General features: G+C 44.1%; 1 protein-coding gene across 2 annotated transcripts in view; it reads right to left on the bottom strand.

Moving 5' to 3' along the window:
• NDUFV1 (NADH:ubiquinone oxidoreductase core subunit V1) overlaps window positions 1-24418 on the bottom strand; it is a 170916-nt gene that overhangs the window by 62855 nt on the left and 83643 nt on the right. For both annotated transcript variants that reach the window (XM_069628913.1, XM_069628912.1), the window contains 4 exons: window positions 23585-23768; window positions 6553-6742; window positions 4314-4526; window positions 2920-3086 (listed from right to left, as the gene is read on the bottom strand). In XM_069628913.1, coding sequence (XP_069485014.1) covers window positions 2920-3086; window positions 4314-4526; window positions 6553-6742; window positions 23585-23768 — 754 coding nt within the window. The remainder of the gene's footprint in view (window positions 1-2919; window positions 3087-4313; window positions 4527-6552; window positions 6743-23584; window positions 23769-24418) is intronic.

Genomic DNA, 24418 nt, shown 5'->3' with positions numbered 1-24418 from the left:
GTCGCATGGAAGAAGGTGTCAGCACAAGCTGCAGTTACACGGAAGGCATTCTTCTCATCGGATTCAGCTCCAGTGGTGGGCTTATCTACAGCTTCCAGATCCAGGCCATTTATCCAGGAACTTAGCCAATCAGCACACATGCTACATTCAAACTTTGGGGGGTGGCTGTCTTCAGGACAGTGAGCCTCCCAATTGACACTGGTTCCAGGTAGGCATGCCAGAAGACAAAAGGACTGCAGTGTTTCTGACTCCTCCTTCGTTTCCTATCTTCACAGACACTACAGAGCCTCGGCGAGCTACACAAAGGGTTCCTGCCGAAGACAAAAATCAAACCAGATCCTCCTAGGGTGGCAGAAGGACGAAGAAATGACTAGCACACTAAAATGGTGAGAAATGAAAGAAGCCACCATTCTAGAGGAATGGTGACCCTTCTGTGCATTACCGTGGCTAGTTTAACAGACTGCGAGTAAGAATCACACAACGTCAGTAGAACATGTCCACCAGACAATTGTAAGCTTGTCACTGTAACAGAAATGTTACAGGAGCAGTATGAAAGGGGATAAAGAGTAACCACCAGCACTCCACATAAGGTAGGGTGTGGCGGACTCACAATATGAAATGTAGAGGATAAAAATCTTCTCTCTCCTCGAGAACATGTCTTCTGCAAGGTAAGTAACTGTGACAGAAAGGTTGCAGCAACAGTGAGAAAGGGGATACTATGCATCTCCTCAGCACTCCACATAAGGTGGGGTGTGCTGATCTTACAATGGGGAGAGGATGTAGAAAAATGTAGAAAGGATAAACAAAGTATCCTTCTTCCCTGGGAACAGTAGTTCACACAAGCAACCCAAAAGAAAAAAAGGGAGCCCAAGGGGCACCACTGCACATATAGTGAGGTGTGCTGCAATAGGAAAATGCAGATGCCAAGAAACTTCTAGGAAAGTATAATTCCAAAAATAAAGTATGGAGAGTCATAAAAAGGACCCAGATAAAAAGAGTAAAAGAAAGTGTGAGTGAGGAAAAAGATTGCCACTCACCCAGGAACATGGAAAAATAATCCACAAATCCAGCAAAAAGTGCTGGGGGGTCTCACAGGTGAGGGAGATGAAGCATAAAAATAAGAATCTAACCTAACAGTACTCCAGCATCTGGTTTCCATCTCTACACTTAAAGACATTATGGAGCGTTCTTGAGACTTCTCCCATGGCCGGGGCTAACCACCTGCATATCCTGCACCATTGTTGCTGAACTGAGCCTTTGACAGCTCCTTTTGACTAAAACCGCAGGCTTTCAGCTTGTCTTTGTCACAATGTTTAAGATTAACCCATAATCAAAAATTGGGTGCCAGCTGTGCTCAAACATGACTTGTGCAGAGCGCTCCCTTTGCTTAAAACCACAGAGCTTTCTTTTTTACTTAATCCTGCTGGATTACTTTGTGTATTCCCCAGTTCTAAAAACACTGTATTTAGACTCAAAAGCTGTGACCATTCAGTAACTTCAGTTGAAGCCCCTGCACCAAAGACACTGAACAAAAAAGTCTCAGACCTATAATAGGCTACATATTTCATCTATATAAACCCTGCATAAAGAGCATACTTGAACTAATAGAGGGTGGACAATCTATTAATCTGTCATTGCTTATTGCACTATACCTTTGAACCCCTCCCCCCTACCCTCCTGTGAATGTAGCCTTTACTGCTCTGCCACGTTTACCATTGGGAGAGTCAAACATCCAAGGAGAAGCCCTGGAGCCTAGGTATGCATAGATCGTGAAGAATCCTGATCAAAGGGTCTAGGAAAGTCCTAACATCTCAAGGCAGCAATGGGACATCAGGAAAAAGACTGAGGAAACATCAATGGCTTTAATAATATATCCATACTACTGCACATAGCCTCCATGCTTTATCATTACTGCGGGTGTCTCAGAGCACGTTGGTTGCCATGGAGGTTGGAGATGCAAATACAGCTAGGAAGCTTAAAACCAGCTAGATTGCTGCAAGCAATAACAAAGTTAGAAAAATCCTTCTAGTAGACTGTGTCGGGACTTGGCAGATTGTGGAGAAGCAGCAACTGAGGGTTTGGTGAGAGGTGAAGTGTGGCAGGTGAAATGTGGCAGGTGAAGTGTGAGGGTTGGTCCGGTATCTTCTCTGCCAAGGAATTGTAGGTTGAGACTTCACTTAAGGGGAAGAAAATGATGAGACAAGGCAGCAGAATAAGGCTCTTAGAGCATGGGAGTCCAACCATAAGATCGGTGGATCATTATTATCACAGAAGAAAGGAATGGCAAAGCGGAAGTTGTGAACAAAGAATACAGTTGAGGAAACTTGAGCTCTTCTGAAACAGAGGTCTGGTTAGGAGTGTTTTATTTTCCTTTTAGTAGGCCATGTCCTCAGCTCCAAAACAATTAAGGGGTTCATTACGACTCCATTGAGGATTTTTGGCGGGGTTACAGAGTGATAATTCTGCCGATTTAAGGAGGACAAGTGGATAATGCCACCTATGCAAATTCCACCAAAAAACCTCAAGGGAGTATTATGGACTCCATTAATGGGATTAACACCGCCCTACCACCACTTGTAATCCTATGATAAATCCACAGGAACAAGTACGCATTAACGGTAAATGATGTTGGTGGGAATTTGGTGGAATTACCACAGAATTACCGCCATACTCACATTGAGGCCCCAAGTATGTACCAAAGCAAGCATGCTGATCTCCAACTGATACATGGGTGTCTCTTGTAAAGGAAAAACCTACACAAGCGAGATAAGCGACTGGCATATATGCCCATCCAATTGTTGGCCTCAGTGTGGGATCAGCCCTGGGGATTGATGTAGACTAGTAGCCAAACAAAACGATGGGTAATCTCTAAGGAGTCAAGTCTCAGTAACTGGCCCTTTAACAATTTTCAGTCCTTACCGATTTATCCATGACAATGAGGGCAGCTGTCCCAAGGCCAGTCTGAGCTTGCACAAGTGCATCGAAATCCATCATAACAGTTTCACACACAGACTTGGGAATGAGAGGTGTCGAAGAACCTCCAGGGATAACAGCAAGAAGGTTATCCCATCCTCCAATAACCCCACCTAGATAAGAAAGGAAAGGTTGGTTGGGTTACAGAGGGAAACAAAATATGCAGGTTTAAGGAGCAAGTTGTGGTTACACATGAATGAATTTAAGCAAACTCTACCTTAACGCTGTACACGCGATTGTTATGGTTCGTCCTGATACAGACTATGGTGGTTAGCAGCAAATGCTCCTGTGTGGATTTCTAACATTCTGCGAACACTAATGAAATTACACATTTGTAGAGCAAAAGGAGGGTTCCACACCATGGAGCTTTACGCCAGGGGAAGTTTTATTTGTGCATTAGAACAGCATTTTTTCTGACAAGGGTTTTATTCTTAAAACAGCATTCTTGTAAAGTACTGCATTCAAAACCTACACTGGTGAGAGACCTCAACTGACATTGCCCTGGTACTGTATAGAACACTATCACACTACAAATGAGATGAACGCTTTGAAGAAGCGCAAAATGCATTTTAGCAAAAAGGCATTAAAAGGTGCACAATTAAAACCATGCCAAGGACAAATCACTGGGGTCTGGAACCTTACTTCTTATTTACAAGCTGTGTAGAGCGATGATCACAGATCCTTCATGTCAGGCTTGAGAAGCACTGACTGAAGTCTGTGGGTCCTTATAATGGAGCAGCTGGCAGTCTGGCCAGATAAGATTCAACTGTACTAGCAGAATTACGAGTGTGTTCAAGAACTGGAATAGCAGGGGATTGAGGTTTGTTGGTACAGCTATGTGAGGATCTCATTACAGAACTAGCAGGGTGTTTTGCAGGTCGGGATTGAGGTGCATTGCTGGAGATATGTGCATCACAATACTAGAACGGTAGGCAGAAGCAGAGCATGATTGAGGTTTAAAGGCAGAGCTATGTGCAGATCACAGTACTAAAAACGCACGTGGTACTATAGGGTGATGCCGATGCTAGGAACACCTGCATACCCCCTGGATCATTATTGCAGTAAAGAAAGGGCAGAGATAATGTAGTTCAGCAATGAGGTGTACTCGCAAAGTGGTTTACAAAGGCATGTACAGGGATAGCATTGAGTGTACTAGCTGGGTGTAGTCCCCAGTAATAGAATACCACAAGCTGCTATGTTTCACAGATGGTATGCCACTGGAAGGCAATCATTTGGGAGCAACCTAAGAATATAACAGGTGCTGTGAATGACCCAAGTGTACGGGAAGTGTAATTTATTTAATACCAGCTATTCAGAATTGGACGTGGCGATTTACACACCGGCGTGTCTCTCAATCAGCTCCTTGAGCGGGATGGACATCTCCTCCTCCACAGTGCACGGGGTGTTGACATGTCCAGAGATGTTGAAGAGCTTGGTGCCAGAGTTCCTCTCCCGGCCAAACCCTGCAAACCAAGATCCGCCACGCCGGCAGATGGTGGGGGCAACAGCTACCGTCTCCACGTTAGCCACAGTAGTAGGACATCCAAAGACACCTGAGTAGAGATTAAAATAATGCAGTATGCTCTTTCATTTCAGGCTTTAAAAAGCTTAGGAAAATGATTTTCAAGATGCTCACTGAGTGCAATTTTGGATTGAGCATGAAAACATACTCCCATAAAACACAAATGAAATGGCAAGAATGGCCCATCTGCTCTAGGCCTCCAGTCTAAAACAATACAAACTATTCCCATCACTAAGGACACCACATTTACACTTTAAAAAGAAGATTTAAAATCATATGATGGGAGACCTTTTCGCACGTGCAATATCACATCAGAAACGCGTAGGGATGGTCCATGCTCTGCTTTTGTGCAACACTCAGACATGACCACAGACTAAAGGCTTGAATTATTTATAATTTCCAAAGGTTTGCTCAGAAGGTTCAGATTGGAATCTGCTTGGAAATCTGGAAAGCAATGCCAACCATTTCTGAGATTCTAACACTGAAAGATTGCAAATATCGGTTTCATTTGGGCCAGTAGCCAGACCACCTCCCACATAACCCTTCAGAAAGCAAACAATCTGGAGAACCTAATCAAAACGAACTTTTCATTTGACCCTTACACACCTAGTTCAGGACATCAAGCTACAGCTACCAAGCTTTTGAAAACACACCTCCTTGAAACGGTTCACTCTATTGAGTGACAAGGTTGTGGCAATGAGATGGATTGTAGCAAAAACAAAAGGCTGCCAGAATGTGCCTGAATTATTGGAAACCGGGCCATGAACACCATACCACTGGCTACTGGTGTAGCTAAGGATCATATTCAAGACGCTCTGCCTCAAACACAAAGCATGCAGGAGCAAAGGAACCATGCATATAAAAAGAATGACCTTTAACCCGCCACCAGAAATCATTCACGATACCTCTAGTGAACCCATCTCATTTGATTCGTCAGCAGAACATTACATATGAACAATTGGGGCAGACCACTTGAAGTCAAAAGCCTTAAAGTCGGAAATGTTCGAAACGTATGCCAGAGGATTAGACCAGGCTACCAAGGACCCACGAAGCTCATACAACAATCCATCATTCCTCACACCTGGTTAGACTCCAACAGACTTCAATAATTACTCATGATTAGGTTACTGATTTCAGGATGCTCTGAAGTGGTGTGTCTATGAACTATGTAAAAAAAACAATATTTCGGGAGCAGCATTTTCAAATAGATACTACAAATAGCAAGTGTTCCGAATGTAGGGCGTGGGTCACAGTCAACCTAATTGTAGAAAAGACATTACAGGCTATAGACTATGCTGTTTGGAGGGTGGTGGCAGCACATTCAGGTAGTTGTGGATCCTTAACAAGTTAATGATACACATACATGCTATGTGTTTGCTATAAGAAAAAAATACAGCAGGGGTATGCTCCTTATTATACCCATATGTATGTTAAGGCTACAATCCTTTACACTTGTTCATGTCATGAATGCCCTCAGAGAAGCCTCCTGTGTAAATAAACACCAACGTATACATCAACTGTAAGATTATCTCTACAGCGATCAACCAAGAATTGAGTAATTTAAAATATGAGCTTTACAAACAAAAATCAGATACAACTTTAAGGTAAATATGTCTCTATACAAAACAATATCTGAAGTCAACCCGCATATGGCATGAAACAAACGCCAAGAAATACTTACACTTTGGTTATTAAATACATCTTCTGATGCTAACATGCAATGTAGGTACCCACAGCAAAGCATCATGGACCACCATTTCTGCAGCTCTGCAGAAGTAGCAACACATTCTTACCTCCTTTCATCTCTGGAGGACGGTGCCCAAAATGAAATGCTTTGTGCCCAAGACAAGGTACACCTTCCCTGGGGAAGCCGATGCGTCCCTGGGAAAGCTGACCCACAAAGAATTCCAGTCCTTGCCCAAGGATGGGACCATAGAAGTGGAGTTAAAGGGTTCATTTTCATTGTGAAAGAGCCACATGGGCTTTCAGTGGTGATCCATGGTCTACCGAGTGCTCCTTCCCCATTTGCCAACCTTAGTTTCCTTTTTTGACCTTACCAACATCAGCTGGGAATGGTGGCTTCAGGCGTGGCTTGCCCTGCTTCCCCTCAAGAGACTCGATCAGTGCAGTCTCTTCACCACAGATGTAGGCTCCCGCCCCGCGCATGACAAAGACATCGAAGTCGTAGCCAGAGCCGCAGGCATCCTTCCCGATGAGACCGGCCTGGTAAGCCTCGCGGATCGCTACCTAATTGGGGATGGAGGGGACATGGTAGCAAACAGTGAGAAAGGAGTCATTATGTGGGAGAAAAGAGACTTTTCAGTGAGTCTTCCAACTAAGATAAAACAGACGTTGAATGGACATTAGTGAGGGACGTTCGGCAAGAAAAAGGAGCCCAGTCCATATGTGTGATGCAGTAGAAAAGAATATTTCACAGGGTCCTCATAACTGAAAACAAATGGAGTGTAGATAGGGAGATCGGAGGGAGGGGAAAGAGGAGCGAGTGGAGAGGGATGGGAGGGGCAGGAGAGAGAAAGGGGGCAGGAGGGGCATGGGAAGGGAAAAACGGTAGAGAGAAATAGAGGGGAAAGAGAAAAAAGAAAGGAGAGAAAGGAAAAAAGAAATGGAGAGGGAGGGGCAACAGATAGAAAAGAAAGGAAAGAGATCGAAGAGCAGAGCGGGGCGAGGGTGATAGAGAACGAGAGAGGGGCGCAGAAAGGGAAAGAGAAGTGGAGAGAGAACATGTAGAAGATAAGAGCTAAAAGCACTTTTATGTGAGATCCACAAAAGAGGATTGACCAGTCATGGGGGCTTTAAAGGTTATTGGCCTGTGTCGATGTCTCTTGAGCACAATTGGAGGCTTCAGTACATTTAAGGGATTTAAGTTAATTCCATAGAACATTACGTATAAAATTGGTTTGCCTCAAATAACACAAATGGGCAGTAATGATGGACCGGAAGTAGGAGAAGGGTAACACCTGACAAACGAAACCATAACTCGCTATGCATCACTTCATAGCACTCATTTGAACTAGTACTGAAGTAATCTAAATAATATGGTGGAGTGGTGTTTTAGTGTAAGTTAAGGGTTCGTTTGTAGTGCAATGGTGTATGTTTCTGTTTGGGAAATACCAATTTCCATCAAGAGTTTTTAGCAAACATTCTTGCTGCCATTTCAAAAGCTTGTATGATTTACAGCTTTGCGGTTTTGGAGTGCTGGCAGTATCCTTAATGTTGGCACTATTAACGTTTGTAAACCTCAGTTTTCTACAGGTAGCACGTGTAACTCTTATCATTTTCCACCAATTTCCTTTTTTTAACTGTTTTTGTAGGTTTGTGTGTGCGTTTGTCTCTTGGTTGTGGTTCAAGCATGTATGCATATTCAGAGCATCCCATCCATACTTTTTTTCTTTCTTTAAAGGGGCCTAGTGTAGCCCTGTGTGCCGCCCCCCAAATCATGGCAAATAAGGGTTCACATAGGGATGCAATATTCCCTCAAATAAAAAGGGCAAAACATGTTTTTTTTCTGCAGGCTTGCTTTCCAGACTTACGAGTTTGCAGGTCAGGTCTCAGACTTAGCCTGAAATGAACTCTGAACCTCGTTTGGACACACCAAGACCTTGCCACCTGGCACGTAGACCCATAATATGGGCAAAGGGCTATGCCCATTGGACCGTTGAGTGCTTCAGAGGAGCCTGTCTAAATGCAGTCAACGGGAATGGCAGTTGACCATGCCCAGTGTGTGTATCGGGTGATTTGGGGATTCCCCATGCAAGTAGCCAATTACAAATGGAAACAGACCATGTTCTATGTGTCAAAGGGGTGGTTTGGGGTTTTTCGCAGCAGCACCAAAGGCACAGCCTCGGCAACCATTGCCAGGAGGTCAATTGAGAGGTTTGTGGGTTCACAAGTGTTAGGGAAATTTTTCCAAAGCAATCTGGTGAGGGATGTTAATGTTAAAAGGTATTTGTACCACGCACCGTTACCACCCGAGTAGTCCCCAGGCGCTCTGGTGGATCTGAAAAAGGGGCATGGGTGGGTTACTAGGGTGTAGTGTGAATATGACAGTGAGAGTTAGTTGTGATGTCCTGGTGGCAGCTTCAGTTCGGTTTGCACCGTTCGCTGAGCTTAAGTGCGATTTTCGGTCGGTGCCAATTCCCCATGTGCTGATGTGTCGGGTTATTGTTGTCATGTGGTGAAGTGTATGCAGAAAGTTGAGATTTTAGAGTTGGGTTAGTTCTATCTAGATGTGGCGCATGCTAAACTATGCAGTTCTATCTAGGTGTGACGCATGCTAGACTTAACAATTCTGACTAGAAGTGAGGGTGTTAGGCAGGAATTGATGTAGTAACCCTGTGGGAGACTACACAGCCCTGGTAACCCACCTATTGGTATAGGTCTGTACTACACAAGTTGGTAGTGCGACTGAGCAGCCAGACTTATCTCAAGAGGGGTACATGTGAGCTGTAGCAATGAAATCCACCAATACAAGTATCAAAATAACACTTCCACTCAAGGGTTTTAGTTAAAATAATTATTTATTTAACAGTTATTTTTAAATAAGCATTCTTTAAAAAGGGCAATGTGCAACAATAAAAGCACACTTTAAAATACTTTTCCAGAATCAATACAAAGCAAGTAGATACTCTTTAGAGATGCTTCATACACACTTCCTACACCCTGAGGTGACTTCACTAACTAGGACAGTAATGGCATTTATATATCACTTTTACACTTTGGTAGATTCTGAGGTTGGCGGAAAGGTTAGAGGAAGGAAAAAGGTGAAAAAGGTTTCCAGAGCATGCAAGCACTTTATATCTTACAATGAAGTCTAGATAAAAACCTTTCCCAGCAATATTAATTTAAAACCAATGCATCACCTATGAGGGACAATAAGAATCAAAGTCAACGGAATAGAAGAGTCTGCAGGGAGCCAGGACAGCCACAGTCAATTGGAGCAAAGTCTATGGAGCGGAGGCACTTCTTAGATAGTAAACGTTAGAGTTTGTGGAATGAAAAATTACTGTAGGATCACAAGCTGTTACACTTGTGAATGTTAGAGCTGAGATCAATTCCAGAAAAGAGTGCAAGTCTCAACTGAGAATAGCAAGCTACAGACAACGAGTAAGTACCCCAAAGTCAGAACAGTACTTTTGGTTAGAAGAAGAGGGTCCAGCTGGCTCCTGTCCGATTGCAGTGATGCAGATCCTGTGTTCCTGGGCCTCAGTCATGTGGACAAGAGGGAGGACGTCTGGCGACTCCTGCAGCAGCAATTTGATGGTCGGCGGCAGCTACGTGCTCTTTTCGGATCAGCGGCACTTCTCGGTTTCAGCGCTCTGTAAACAGCACCACCGCAAATCTTGGACACGCGTTGGGCTTCCTTCACTCCTTGAGTCCTGCACTCTGGTGAAGCGACTCAAGCTCTGGTTGTCCTGCTTCTGAGGGTCCTGGGGAGACTCCTGGAGCTTTTGACCGGCTTACAGACATTTCACTCTACTACAGATTGCTTGACCCCTGGCGCTCAATTCCTGCAGCAGAAAAGAAGTAAGCCAGTCAGGGAAGGTCATCCATCAAAGTTCGTCTCGGGGTTAGTTGGTCCCACTAACTCAAGTGAAAAAGTTGTCCTTTCCGCAGCTTCTCTTGTCAATCAGACGTCAGCACAGCAGCAGGGCTTCACCGGGCAGTTCAACGGTCCAGGAGGATGCAGCAAGCTTCGTTGACTGTTTCTTCGTTGGGTTGTTCTTCCCAGTGGTCGACTCTGTCTTCAGTCCAAGAAGCCTGGTCTTTTAAGCAGGTTTCTCCCATTCATGCACAGCCTAGCTGTCACTCACACAGCAGGGTGGCGGTCCTACAAGCACAGCCAGCCAGGCAAATCAAGACTGGGTGCATTCAGGTTTTCATGGAGACAAAGAACAGGGGAGTTTCAGGCCCCTCCCTCAATTCCTGCCCTTGCAGACACACTGGAGTCAGAGGCGGGTTTCAGTACCTAAGCCCGCCAAAGGCAAAACAAACAAAGAGCTCAAACCTGGTTTTGCATGCAGAGTAAAAGCCAAAGACCTCACAAACAGAAAATGGTGATAAAAGAAGACCAGGGGCATTTTGACAAAATGGTCACCCATGGATGCTATACTACAGTTGAGGATTCAGTCTGCGGTAGAAAAGCACAATAGTAGGAAAATTAAACCACTGCCACCAACCATTTAAAAGCAGTGAGGGTGACATAAAAGAAATGTACATAAGTAAGTAGGAAAAGGGGCTACTAAGTAACCCCCCCCAGCATCCCATATAAGTTGGGGTGTGCTGAACTTACAAAGAGAAAAGTTAAGTAAAGTCAATTTCAGTTCACTATTATTGGGAACAGTAGTTCTCACAAGAAAAGGTATTTAGACCTTATGAGAAATCTAAAGGATTTCTCTGTGACAATGCACTGAGGGTGCTGTGTGTCACCATATAAAAAGTAGATGGTTATGGGGTTTGTCAGACTCCAAAAAAAAGGAAACAGATAATCCAAATCAGATCAAAAAACATGAGTGAGTGAGAAAAAGGGTTCACTCACTCCAGGGTTAAAATTAAAAAGTCCTAAAGTCCAGCAAAAGAGCTGGGGGTCTCTAAGGTTGAAGGGAATTAGCACAGAAATAAGAATTCTCCCTAACAGAGGGATGCTAAACATCAAAATTATGACTAGACGTCATGTAAGGCTAATCTCACAGTTCTATTACAATTCTGTCTAGGAATAACACATGGTAATCTGGTAAAGGTGGGTCAGTTAAAAGGTTACCCCAGAGAATTATTAACATAAAAGTACAAGTTTGGGATATGACCATCATACCAGCAGGGGCTATTTTTGAAATATGTAACAGAGGGGTTGGTCAGTTTAGAGGGGCGCAGCAATTGCCGTCACCCTCGGCCACACCACCCTTACCTTGGTAGTCGCTGCTGGTTGACGATGTAATTGTCTTCTGCGGACATCTGCAGACATCATCTGGAGCTGTCCTTTGTCTCTGGGTCCTTAGCCGAGGGGGCTGATGAGCAGGGGGGCTGCCCGAATGCCTGAATTTAAATTGGGATGTAGGCCCAATCACCGACATCAGGGGAACGAGGGGGGCGGTCACGTGGAGGAGGGTGGGGGAAGAGGGCAGCAGGAGAGAGCATGCACTGTAGCGCCAGGGCTCCCATGCCCATGAGACTTAAACAGGGAGAAGAGGCGGGAGACCAACGGAGGCCCTAGACTTACCTCTGCCAGGGAAGCCCAGAGCTAAAGAATGCTCTGAGGCAGGGTGTGGATGGTAGACCCAGGATTCCATTCACAAGGGGCTGTGGCGCAATCACCGACATCAGGGGAGATAGGGGGTTGGTCACACGGAAGAGGGTGGGGGAAGAGGGCAGCGGGAGAGAGCGTGGTCACACAGAAGAGGGTGGGGGAAGGGGGCAGCGGGAGAGAGTGCGCAGGACCGAACACTATCTTACCTAAAGGCAATAAAGAGTTTCAAACAAAACTTAGAGCAACTCCCTTTTAGATAGCCATGGCCAAGCAGTCGGGCTTTAATGCAGGGAGGAAGAAAGGCTATTGGATGGTTAGTTAGTCCCAAATAGACATTCAAAAAGGATACACTACCAAGATATACAGAAAACAATTTATTTACAAATATGCCACTGATCGATAAATGAAGTACTTTGGTTTAGCCATGACACAGTAAAACAGTGCTCGAATAAAACAATAAAGGGGCTTAGGCAGACCCTTCCCACTCAAACTAAATGTCACAGCTCTGCTAATTACGCGTCTAAGTCAATTGTGGAGGAGTTTTTAAGTGGTAGAAAGTTCCCCATAGTATTAACCTGGATAAATCTAATACGTAGATCCACATTTACAGGATCATGCAAGGCTTTATTCTACCACAGAGCGGACAACCAAAAGATAGCTCAGTGTTAAAGACTTTGCAGCTTCCCTCCCATTGACCTCAATGGAACCGAGAGCTATTTGCTATGACTTCAACCCTGTACTGACTTTTGCAGGTAATACTTTTACTTCCGTTAATCAACTTATCTATTTTGAGGGCACTGATCAATCCTTACCAGTACAGAGGATTCTGTCCCCTGTGCGAGATTCCTGCATTGTTTTTATGTAGCAGACAAAACCTTACCATAAGGTGCCACAGGGGTACTCTGTGTTAGGCAAGAATTCGTATTTGGCAACTTTCCCTCCATAGTTTCTATGGACCCCCAATGTTTTGCTTTGTTTTTTAACCTATTCTGACTTTTTGAGGGGGAAGTAAAGCCTTCAGCTTTACTTCCCCTGCCTTTTGCTAATTTGTTATGGGTAAACAGATCAGTCCTTCAGACAATTAATGCTGGGAAACTGTGTTTCCCCTTTTGGCTTTTACACTTTCGTAACATTTTAACATTGCACACAGCATCTTACAATGCAGTGCAGTAGCTTTTTTACACTTGGGATTTTTGGTTACTTTTATTTGTGCCAAAACAAGCTGGGAGGCAGCAATTATACGTTTACAATTTTTGTGTTGTTTCTAGTGTGCACAATTGCGTTTAACGCATATGGCTACTAAATGTGGCTAATGCCCTAAGGGTCACGCCACAAGATTTTCACGTACTCTTCGGGCAGGAAATCCCATAAAAAAAGTGTGTCTGTCTGTCTGTCTGTCTGTCTGTCCCTATTCCACATCCCTGGGGCCAAAGAGTCTAGGTGTGGGGCACGAGTGAAACCTAGTTATTGCAGATTGGACAACTACTGGCTGTTTGAATGGTGTAGATCCTTACCATTGGTGGGCTTGGACGTGCTTCCAGCCATTTCTTAGGATAGAAAAGTCGACTGAAGATCTGAAGAAGACTCCCAAAGCGGTCCAGCATCCCTTCCTGCGTCTGGCCCCATGAATTACCTGATCTGCGAAGGCCCTATGGGGTGCTTCAACCCCTGAACTGGTGGGAACAACCAGATCCAGCCATCCTGAGCCTTCGGAAGTTTCCCTGGACCACCCGCTGGACTGACTAGCTCTCCAGTGGGCTACCTCGCTAGAAACGGCACTGTTCCACGTTTGCAATCGGAACTTTGGTGATGTGGTATAAAAGTCCACTTCCTGCCGAATTCCAGACTCCCAGCTTCAAGGCATCCTGCTCTGAAACAACCGCAACTGAAGACGACCTGCTGTCATCCGTGTGCGTCATGGTTGGAACTCGCCATCTCCCATTCTGTGAATTGTCCTGACGTGGACTGCATCAGTGCATTCTTCAATTTCTCCATCGTCTCTCTGCTCCTGGCCCCGACCGGAAGAATCCTTGCACCCGCAGCTCCTGGGCACCTCTCACCAGAACCGACAGTGGGAAATCCAACTTCCAGTGATCCTCAGCCGACCCATCCAGTCCTCTGGGAAAATTGAAGGGGGTAGGTAAACGCAAAGCGTTTGCCTCCCCCTGTCCTCCATAGGATAACACTGAGAGCAAGTCTCTTTGCAACCTTCCATTCCTTTTTGGTCATAGCACCGAGCAGTAAAATCGGACAGATAAAAACATATTTTTACTTACTCAATAACTTTATTGCATCTCTTCTTTTGAACAATTGCCAGCACAAATAACTTACATGCATCAGATACATTCTGGGCAGAAGCTTTGTGACTTTTGGGCACAAGGCCGCATTCTTTTTAGGGATTGGGCTGTTGAAGCTAGGCAATATCACTTGTGAGTTGGTTCCATTTTACTGCATCACTTTACTTAACTCATTGATTTAAGACATTGAATGCATTTTAAGAACATATGGCGACTGCATATAAGTTTATTATCGAGTGTTGTGTGATATCACCTGCTGGATTCATTTTTTGTGTGTTTTAAGGCCTAGAATAAATACTGTATTATACAATCCTGTCTAATTTGAATTATGGTCTGCTTCACTGCATGGAATAGTTGTGGACCAATGGTTGTGGACCCATGACCCAACTTGCAGAGAATAGCCTTGACTGCTCTCCATTGATAGGGTTTTGGCCTACCTCTCAGAGTTCCCCTGTTCACTATAACTAGGGTGGCCTCCTAAAATCTGTCCACCATGCCAGACTCTAGAAATCCATCTTGACACCATATATCACTTTGTCTTTTTCAATAGTAACATTGTTGTTACCCTTTCCAAGTGTCCAGGACATGCTGGTGGCAGCAGTTTGGGTTCTACTGTTTTCATAAAACTTTCCTGCACTTTTTATTTTACAGCAGAATGCCATTTTTGATACTATATACTCAAAATGGCCATGCTATGTGTTTTGTACCCTGTCCTTTGGCCTTCGTCCTGCCTTCTTAGGTTGGGAATTGCCATACAAGATATTCACTTTGGCGGAATCCAGCTTGGATTCCTGGCAAAAGTGAAAGTATGTTTATCTTAGTTGAACATGGACAGTGGGGCGGTCTTCTTCGAAACCACGCTCCAGCTAGGGGATGTCTGTTCTTAGACTGATGTGAAGCCAAAGGGTATCCAGGATTGGACATCCGTTGTCAGTTTGAATGATGCAGATCCTTGCCACTGGAGGGCTGCGCAGCCCAAATTTGGGAAAAGAGATGGGGTCCTGCAGCAGTTTGTGATCCACGACTGGAGCCAAGATCCCAAGGAAAAGAAGCACTGTGCTGAAGACACGGATGACTGCTGCCAAAGAAAACTAGCGTTGCCAACGCAGGTCCCGGTGTATCCCTGCTATCTACTGATCCAAGATCACCCTTGGAAGTGCTTCAATCCTTGGACCGGTGGGACCAACAGGGCGAGAAGCATGTCAACTGAAGCATCCCAGAACCATCCTGTGGTCTGCTTAGCTTTACAAAGGTCCTATCCAGTGCATTAGTCGCTGTTCCAATTTGGAGCTTGGAATTACGCAGTTCATGGACTTGTGGTATAGGACACTCCACCCTGCTGTAGGCTGGTGTTCTACATGAAGAGAGCTCTTTTTGTAATGAATCTTCTCCACCACCACGTGTCTTGTCTGATGCCCCTGAACAAGGTGAAGTTCGTTGCTGCCCGCCTCAGCCCAGTTAAAGGGGTCTCCTCTCATCGTGGGACTCGTGGGATCTGTTGTGGCTGCTGTCCTGAGGTGCTTGGGCATTCTCGCTGGAGGATCTTCAGAACCGCCCCATCGGAGCATGGAACTATCATCTAGCTTGGACCAATCATGGAGCAGACTTCGGCTACTGCACTGTTGGACCCTACAACCCAATTAATTTAGTGGCCCAAACGATTCCGAGTACCATGGGGAGTTGAGGGTGGGTCACTACGAAAATATGATTAAGGGGTGTGAGAGTACTTCTATGTTTCCACCCAATCCCCGAAAGCCTCCCGAACCTCACACGCTATGGGGATTGTATGGAGGTAAAGTCCACTCCCTAACTCCTTTGCCTGATCCAGTTGGCGGCGTTCTGGCCAGGATCCTCCCCATGGTAATCTCTACTGTGGTAATGTGGTGGGACTGGAGAGTACCCCTAAAAACGAGCTGCTTACCTAACTTCAATGGTGCTTTATTCTGGAAATGTATCCAACTGTTAGCTTTGCCAAAACGTGTTAAGACTTCCTACACAAGTACTTACCTGGGACTTTAACTCTGCTGAGTTCCTAGGCCTACTTACTTGGCAGGAAAAGACTGCATGGCCTATAGGGACCTTTATAATTAAAAAGGCAAGGTATATGGTTGCTGTTTTAAATGTGGATCCTGCTTCATTTATTTAAACTGCTTTGACTCTCTTTTATTGTGAAGTGTGAGTGATTACTTTCGGCTCACCAACTGATGTGTAGGTAGTGTGCTTTAGTAAGAACTGCTTGAGCTTTTCTTTACCCGCTAAATATTAGGGCACAATAAATGATTTATTTTTTACTCCTGTGTTGCTGGTCTTATATATGGGGGCTCTATATTGGAGTTATCATTTTCGCCTACACCACCTCTATAGCCCCTGTAGACTGCCTTGTTGCTCAGTGTGACATTACCTTGATAGAATTTGCCTAGACCCAAGTGTCAATTACCCTGGCCTCCCTCCACAGGGCTGGTTCTGAAAATCCATCTAAAACACTCTCTAAAGTGGTAGCAATGACGGAAAATCAGGCTTAACTCAAGGGATGACGGTAGGCTGGTAGTGATGTATGGTCATTGCCCAACAGTTACCAGTAGAGTATACACCACGCTGGTAAACTGAAAAAAAGACAATTATGCTAAAATCACACATAGAATATCCATAATTTCAAATGTGTACTTTGGGTTAACAACAACTAGTATAACACAGTGCATGCATAAAACCACTAAGGGGCCATAGGACACCCTACCCACTCCATAGCTAAATGTATGCCCACTATCTGGTTTTAAGCACAAAAGGCTAAGGGGTGGGGAGAAAAAGAAAGCGTCATGATCCAGATCTAAAATGCAAGCACATCAATAGATGCAATGATTCCCTACTACCTCTAGTAAACCGCAGAATTAATGATATACATGTACACAGCACAATACATATGGCACCTAGAGTGCGGAAAAGGGCTAAAACATATCCAACAATGCCGCAGAGCACCAACAGGTAGGATAGAATTACTTTGCAGCACCAGACTCATAAGGTCTCATTACAGCAGGTGTAATGTAGGAATTTAAAAATACAAAGAAACCAGAGGTACAAGCAAACATTTCGAGAATCTTGGTATAAAGCTCAGGGAACCAAAAGGGTACAAAGGAAGATTGACAGTGTTCAGGTAAGTACCTTCCAAGTCACTTTAAAGAAGTTGTAGAGTTGGCAAAACTTTCCCATCGGAATAAGTGGAACAAATATAAAGAACTGCAGAAATGGGGAAAAGGCTAGCAAGTCTCTGTTCTACCTCGCATGTGCAGAAAAGGAGTCAACCAACTCCAGGGTATGACATATGGAACCTTCTAGAAGAGTTCCCGTTCCAGGTTCGATGCCCAGAAGCCCCCAGAAGGAAGGAGGCAAAGTAGGATTTGTGACAATGTAAGTTATCAAACCGTGTCAGAAGGGGGACTTGCACCACCCCAATACCCACCTGACCAAGGGGACCCCCACACAGGAAATCAGACGAATAACCAATCAGCCCAGGACCCATGGATAAATACTCCCACCACCAGTTTGGGAGGACTCGGCTTAGGAACAGCTAAAGAACCCAGTAAGAACAAAGCCATCTTAAACAGGTGGTGTTACAGGATCCAGTTACCCAAGGGCTTTACCACGGACCAACGGCTACCTTTCCCTTGGGTCATCTGGGTTATCAGCCTTCCCAAGAGAGTGACCCACCAGGAAGGTGCAAAAGCAACAACTGATTTGGCAGCAAGAAGACATAGGAACCTGGCCAAAAGATCCAGACAGCACAAAGGGAAAAACAAAGCAGACAGCGAGCACCCTCCACCATGGGAGAGTGGATTCGCCCAAGTCAACCCTGACAAAGAAAGGGGGTAGTGAAGTCCCACCACCCTGCTGAATGAGGTAGGTACCTTGATGCACTATGAGCAGGAGACTAAAATGGGAATGTGGCAGAAAAAAAGGACCAAGCAGTTCCAGGATGGCACATCCAGTCAATCCAGCGAGGACAACAAGAAACAGCCAAGTAATTACATAATGCAGCCAAAATATAAACCCAGGGCTTAAGTACTGGACACACTGCACAACACATGTGGCCAAAACTGGTCTGTGAAATTCATAGCTTTGTGGCAAAATCGTCTAGAAATGCAGGCAAGTAAATCTAGAAAAATCAGCAGAATTGACGAATGTCCAGCTAGATATAAACATTTGCTCATGGGCTGACCTAAGCCAGCCCTCCAATCGCACAGAAATCAGACAGACAAAGGTTTTGGTATCTGTCAAACGGGCTGGCCTCACCAACCACCAAATGCTCCGATCCACCCAAACACTGTATTGGACTGTCTAGGGGGTTCTAGGTTATATCACATCACAGGAATAATATCCTGAACTGAAAATGAAGCAGTGGCAATGAAGCAAGGCACAAAATAAGCAGTGTCACATAGCAATTTGCAATGCAATTCTGTAGGTTTGCTAATTAAATTGACACTGGTGTAGCAGAGCTAGCTATTTAAGTTATCCTGTTAATTAAAACACAGCTCACCCGACATTCCTTTCTTTCCCTCATGGCTCTCTGTTCACTGCAAGTTCGAAGGAGCTAATGGATAGAGTGCAACCGTAATCATCCCTTACACTCAAGTGCCAAAGGCCTGTGTGGGAGTGTTAGGCAAGGTTTTTGTTTTCCTCAGATGATTGCAACCAGAAGTAATCAGGGTGCTACTTTTATCAAGTTAACTGTACCCTGTCTGGCAAAGACAAGTATATTTTATTTTTTTTCTTTTAAAAAAAAAAAACGACAGTCATGTAATTCCGTTCCTAAAAATGTAAGTTATTACATAATGAATAATTAGAGTATTGCTACTGTAAAACACTATTGTCTCCATGATTTATAGTAAAGTTTCAAGTGTATCGAATTTTGTGTAATTTAGATTTTATTTTGTTGGGGATGGTGCATCATATTGACAAGAGAACACTTTTGAAAATTACAGGATCACACAGCCAAATGCTTTTGATGGTAATCCCAGTTCTATGAACTGCTGGTTGCATTTATCTGTACAACTGGTGCTCAACCCAGAAGCTGCTCCCATACCCCTTGACATTCTATCACCCTATTTCTCTATACCAGCTACCCTGAAATTGAGAGGGCCACAAACTACACTATTGTGCCTAGTTTGCCCAGTTATCTAATGAATACACAAAGCTAACTAGATGTTTATGCAAAGTAGTGATCAATAGTTCCATCCAGTCTGTACATTTACAGATCTACTGCAATACCTTACATTGTAGTCCCCCCCCTCCCCCAATAGCTCACTTTGCTCTATTATTATGATTGCATTATATATTAGCACCTGCGGGAGAGAGCTGTCCAAACTGTTTTAGTGCCTTTTTATCACATCCATTTATTTGTGTCCATTCATGCAGCTAACATTTTACAGACATTCATCCAGGGCTCGCAAACTCTAATCATCCACTTGCATAGTCGAGTAGATTTTATGAAGGGCGAGTACCATTTGCAAGGGATGTTTGAAACTTTTATTTAACATTTACTTTGTTTGCAGTAAAGGTCAAGTAAACGTTTCACTGTGCATGGCTAGCAGCTCTGCCAAACAAAGTGGGTTTGTGGTGCATTGTATCATTTTACAGAAAGCGCATTTACATTTATTGTCATTCGTTGTCATGGGTCAAGTGTATTTCTCTTAGGTCAAGTTGGTAAACCAAGATGCTCAACCTGCAGATCTACTGGAACTTAAAAGAATTTGCAAGGCCTGACTCATCTCACTAATGTCTTACTTCAGCAATACACAAACATTCTGTATTGTTACTTATTTTATGTCTTGGGTACAAATAACTTCTGGTGTCTTAAAAAAAATATTCGTACAACATTGCTAATCAAAAAAAATGTAATTAGAAAATTCTGCTCCTCAATTGTTGAAAACTAATTTATGCCTTGATGAAAACTAATTTATGCCTTGATGAAGAGGTACAAATAACCGATTTTACATCAACAGTAATATAATCAGCGAAAATAAAGACATTTGAAATGAAAAAGTAAAAATAAGATGCATTTTACATTTTCTCTTAAAAAGTAAATTCTCTGTAAACAGAGGTTTCCGTATTTAAAATGTGTTTTTGATTTCTTATTTATTTAGCAGTACCAACAAATCCACCATTTCATTCCAGATAAACCCATTACTGCCTTATTTGCACTTTCATAAAGGGAGGATATGGTGGCAGCGTACAACAAAATGCCGAAAATTAGCCCGTTGAAGTTTCTAAAGTAAGCATACTAGCGTCACTGCTATCCTACAACACCCATAACTTGTTCACCGTCATACACTGCTCATGTCGGCACATATACCAACACAAGCGATATCCACATGAGCAAACTGATTCTGCCGATCTCGGTAAACTTGAAAATGCTGGATGCTTGCACCCTACAAATGAAGGCATGGGCTCTGTGTTACTGACAAGTACCTATGGATGTTTCCCTTCCCCCCCCAGGACTGCCGCAGGGGAGTCATTGCTTTTGTTCCTGATCCTGGGATGTCCACTTCTACTAGCCGTATAATGATTGCAACCCCTGCAGCTCTGGATGCCCCAGGTCCTCAACCTCTCAGTCATGCTTCCGTTCAGTGTATTACAACAACTGTGATAGGGGAAAACATAGCTTCCAAGATGCCTGCATCTGATGTTTTCCCTTGCCCTGCAAAACTTTCTAGCGTAATCACATGGTCACAGGGGTCCGCTAAAGGGCCACCGGAGGGCGAAGAAACATCTGGATCTGCGAACAGAGGGACTGTAGGAGTGGGGACACAGGTGGCTATATCGGGGGCCCCCGGTGACTTGGCAATGTGGTGTTCCAATTTCCTGTTAGAGAGTGGTCAACAGTATACCAACTCATCCAGATGAGAGGGAACCAGCGTTCAGTGTTTGCCAGTATAGCACGGTCTTGGCTGAAAGCTTCCAAATTAAGAAATTAGTTCTCCATTTGATTGAATTGGTGGGTAGTGGTTTGTTTAAGGACGAGCTCTGGACCTGACTGGGGGCCACAGGAAGTGACCAAGTGAATCAAGTGGATGATGGCTCACCTATGTCTGAAATTACTCCTGACAACACTGGCACTAACCCGAAGCGACAGAGGGCTCAACAATAGGCCCAAAATAAAATACCCATTCTTCAACAGGTCCAGTGGGTGGGGGAAGTATTCCCTAAGTTAGATCTAAATAATTATGCCCCTAGTGGGACTGGCCATTGTTCCCTCCAGCCTTTATTGCTGTACCCACCCGGGCCCACATGTAGTTAGGGAACTCGGGTTAACCAATATATCAGGAAGGGCAACAATACGGCTGGGTCATGCTTCCGACAAAACAAAATGTTAATAACAGCAGGCCGATGCTACCAGGGACAGCGGGGTCACTATCTCCAGAGGGTCCCCAATCTTGCCCTCAAACCACCACGAGCCTAGAGATGCAAAAGTGCTTTTACTGGATGCGGGTGGCGAGTGGCGAGTGGCTGTTCATTTGTCAATCAGGAGCAAATCACAAGCTGTACCAGGATTCATTGACAGGGATCCAATGAATTTGGTCGATTAGAATTGATCTTAGAGACCATTATTTAGTTCTGGGCACATTAAATCTTAACAAGTCATGTGGACCCCTTTCAAACTCCCTAATAATACCCAGCCATCTGCCCTGTGAAAATATCCCCCATTGGTCTGTGCTCACAGGAGCAAATGCTGCTCCGTTGAGGGATCAGGCACCCAAGTGAAGCCCTTTTGTTCAGACCATCAAGGTTCACGGTCCATTGAAAACACGGTTACTTTTCTGTCTTAACATTGGCTGTTGGGAAGAACTCTGCTATTTCTGTTATTAACAATCGTCATTTCGCTTATTTTCAACCTGCCTTATCTTGTCTGTCTACTGATGGGAAATGTATGTGTGAGGTCTCATATTTGTACATTGCTGGATGTTTTTGTAAAACATTTATGGCTTTTGGCCGAAATAAGATATGAAAAAAGAAAATAATTCTTATCATATTAGATGCAGTGACTCAAAGGGAACCAAACGAAAGTGCAAGAGCAGCAACATCTGTGAAATGTGAGGCACACATCTACCTGCAATAACATACTATAGTATACTAAGTCAAATTATTAGCTTCTTGACCAAAAACATGTACTGTGAAAACGGTGAGCTTTGAAAACAGAGGTTGCAGTCTTCCACTTGTGTACTGTGCTATCTTAAAGGTCCATAGTATTCCGAGCTGTAAGGTTGCCATAGAACCTTTATCCTTTTCAAAAAGTATTTTATGGGCTGATTAGGCAAAAGGCCAATAAAAACAGATGCCATCAAACAGAAGGAAAAACCCCAACCTTTTTCTGCAGTTGTGTGAAATACCGAATTCCACGAGCTAAGAATTACTTTGAAGACCGCCTTAATGATCTTTGGAGGAGCTAGTGCAGTCCAAGGAAGTTCTAATGTTGTAGGTCCAGGTGCATTTATTCAGATGCAGGGATTCAGTGATTTTTCTATTAGCTGGGAGATTCCCTCCTATAACGTTATGTCACAGCAAGGTACATTTCAAGATCTCACAGGAGCTAGGAGAGTCCCTTGTGACAGAATTAATTCCAAGAAAGCCACTGTCCAAGTCCACCATAGATAGAAAGTTGAATTAATGCAAAAAAAGGAAAGTGAAAACCAAGAAAAAAAAAAAACGTGCCTGACTTGCCGGTAACACCAGGGAATTACAACCCCGGCGGTCCAGAAAGACAGGCGCCAGTAAATTGTAAATCCCTGTTTCCATAGAGTCCAATACAACTCAATGGGAATAGGCTACACGGAAGCACCGGTACTGTTAATAACGGTGCTTCCATGATGGTCTGATTACTGTGGCTGCTGTTTCCGACAGGGTCCGACCTGTTGGGCACAGCGGCTCCGGCATGCAGACCTGTAATATGCTGGACCGGCAACAATGGTGCCGGTAAGCTTACCGGCACAGTTGTTCCCGGACCAGCAGGCTCAGAATGAGACCCAGTGTTTTTCAATCTTCATCCAACAGTACTCACTCCTCTACCCAGCCCAAAGAAGAACACAGATCGACAGAAATACCCATCCTGAGAACTTTGATCTCTATGAAGCCATTGTAAACCACAAGATTAGCTACTGCGCCTTATCTTCACCATTGCCTCTCTCGCACTCCGTTCACACCGATCCTTCACTCAGTCACCTTCATCGCCTATATCGCCACAGTTCACCAATAAACTCTTTGCTGCTAATACCATATATTTATTTAGAAAAAAGAAAACAATGCCCTTTTTTATTCTCTTCCTGTCAGAATCCTCCCCCTTCTGAAAATTATGATGGCGTCATATTCAATGTATTTATCTCAAAAAGTAGAAAGGCTGAGACGCCCCCCCCAGCCCCCCGTGATTGAAACATGTGACTGCGCATTGCACACAGACGTCTCGGGCAATGTCTTGTGACTAGTTGAGCTATCACACCAGCATACAGCCCCACACTTACACAGTAGTACATCTTATCCCCAGCTCACCTGAAGGTTTGAGGCCTCATTATAGAATTCCCCTCGTATGTAGATGTAGGCTGCCCGTGCACCCATGGCTCTGCCAGCAACCAGGCACCCTTCAATCAGCTTGTGAGGATCATGTCGCATGATCTCTCGGTCCTTGCAGGTTCCTGGTTCACCCTCATCTGCATTCACAACCAGATACTTGGGCCTGAAGATGAAAAGTAAAGAAATCATGATAGGCAGAAAGAAAATGAGGGAGTGACATAAGAAAGGGACAAATAGGTGGGTGAAAAGAAATGACTAGGAGATGAGGGGAAAAAAACAGTAACAAGAGCAGTCCCAAAGGTGGGTCGATAAGAGTGGAAATGGGATGATAAACAAATGGTGAGACAAATAGAAAGTATAGGTATGAAAAGGAATCAAATAGGGCAAGCAACAAGTGAGCTAAATGGAGTATAACAAGAGTCAGTTATTAAAGAACTTGTCCACCACAGTGGACATTCTATGATGGCCCAAACGTGGAACAAAGCAGCTTTCATTTTCAAGGCAATTGTCAGATGGCTGCAATAGGATTGTGGGAATCCTATTGTTTTAAGGCAATGCTTCAGCCTTCATTGGCTCGGCTAGTGGCAGCTGTGGTTAAGAACTCAAAGCCAACTCTTTGTAATTGAGGTAAACAGACCAAAACATGTAGCAATTTATGTATTTATTGTGCATTTGTAAGGCGTTTACACAACAAGTAAATTGTGTTTCAAAGTGCCTACAGGGGAAGGAACATGGGAGTAAAATTAGATAGAACACTGTAAGATAGAGGCGTACCTAGTAGGCCATGCAATACAATATTACATTGTTTATGGA

Source organism: Ambystoma mexicanum, chromosome 12, assembly GCF_040938575.1.
Source record: "Ambystoma mexicanum isolate Mex_15411 chromosome 12, UKY_AmexF1_1, whole genome shotgun sequence".
NCBI classification, from domain to species: Eukaryota; Metazoa; Chordata; class Amphibia; order Caudata; family Ambystomatidae; genus Ambystoma; species Ambystoma mexicanum.
The sequence above is the reverse complement of the archived record's forward strand: the minus strand, read 5'-3'. Positions and strand labels throughout refer to the sequence as shown.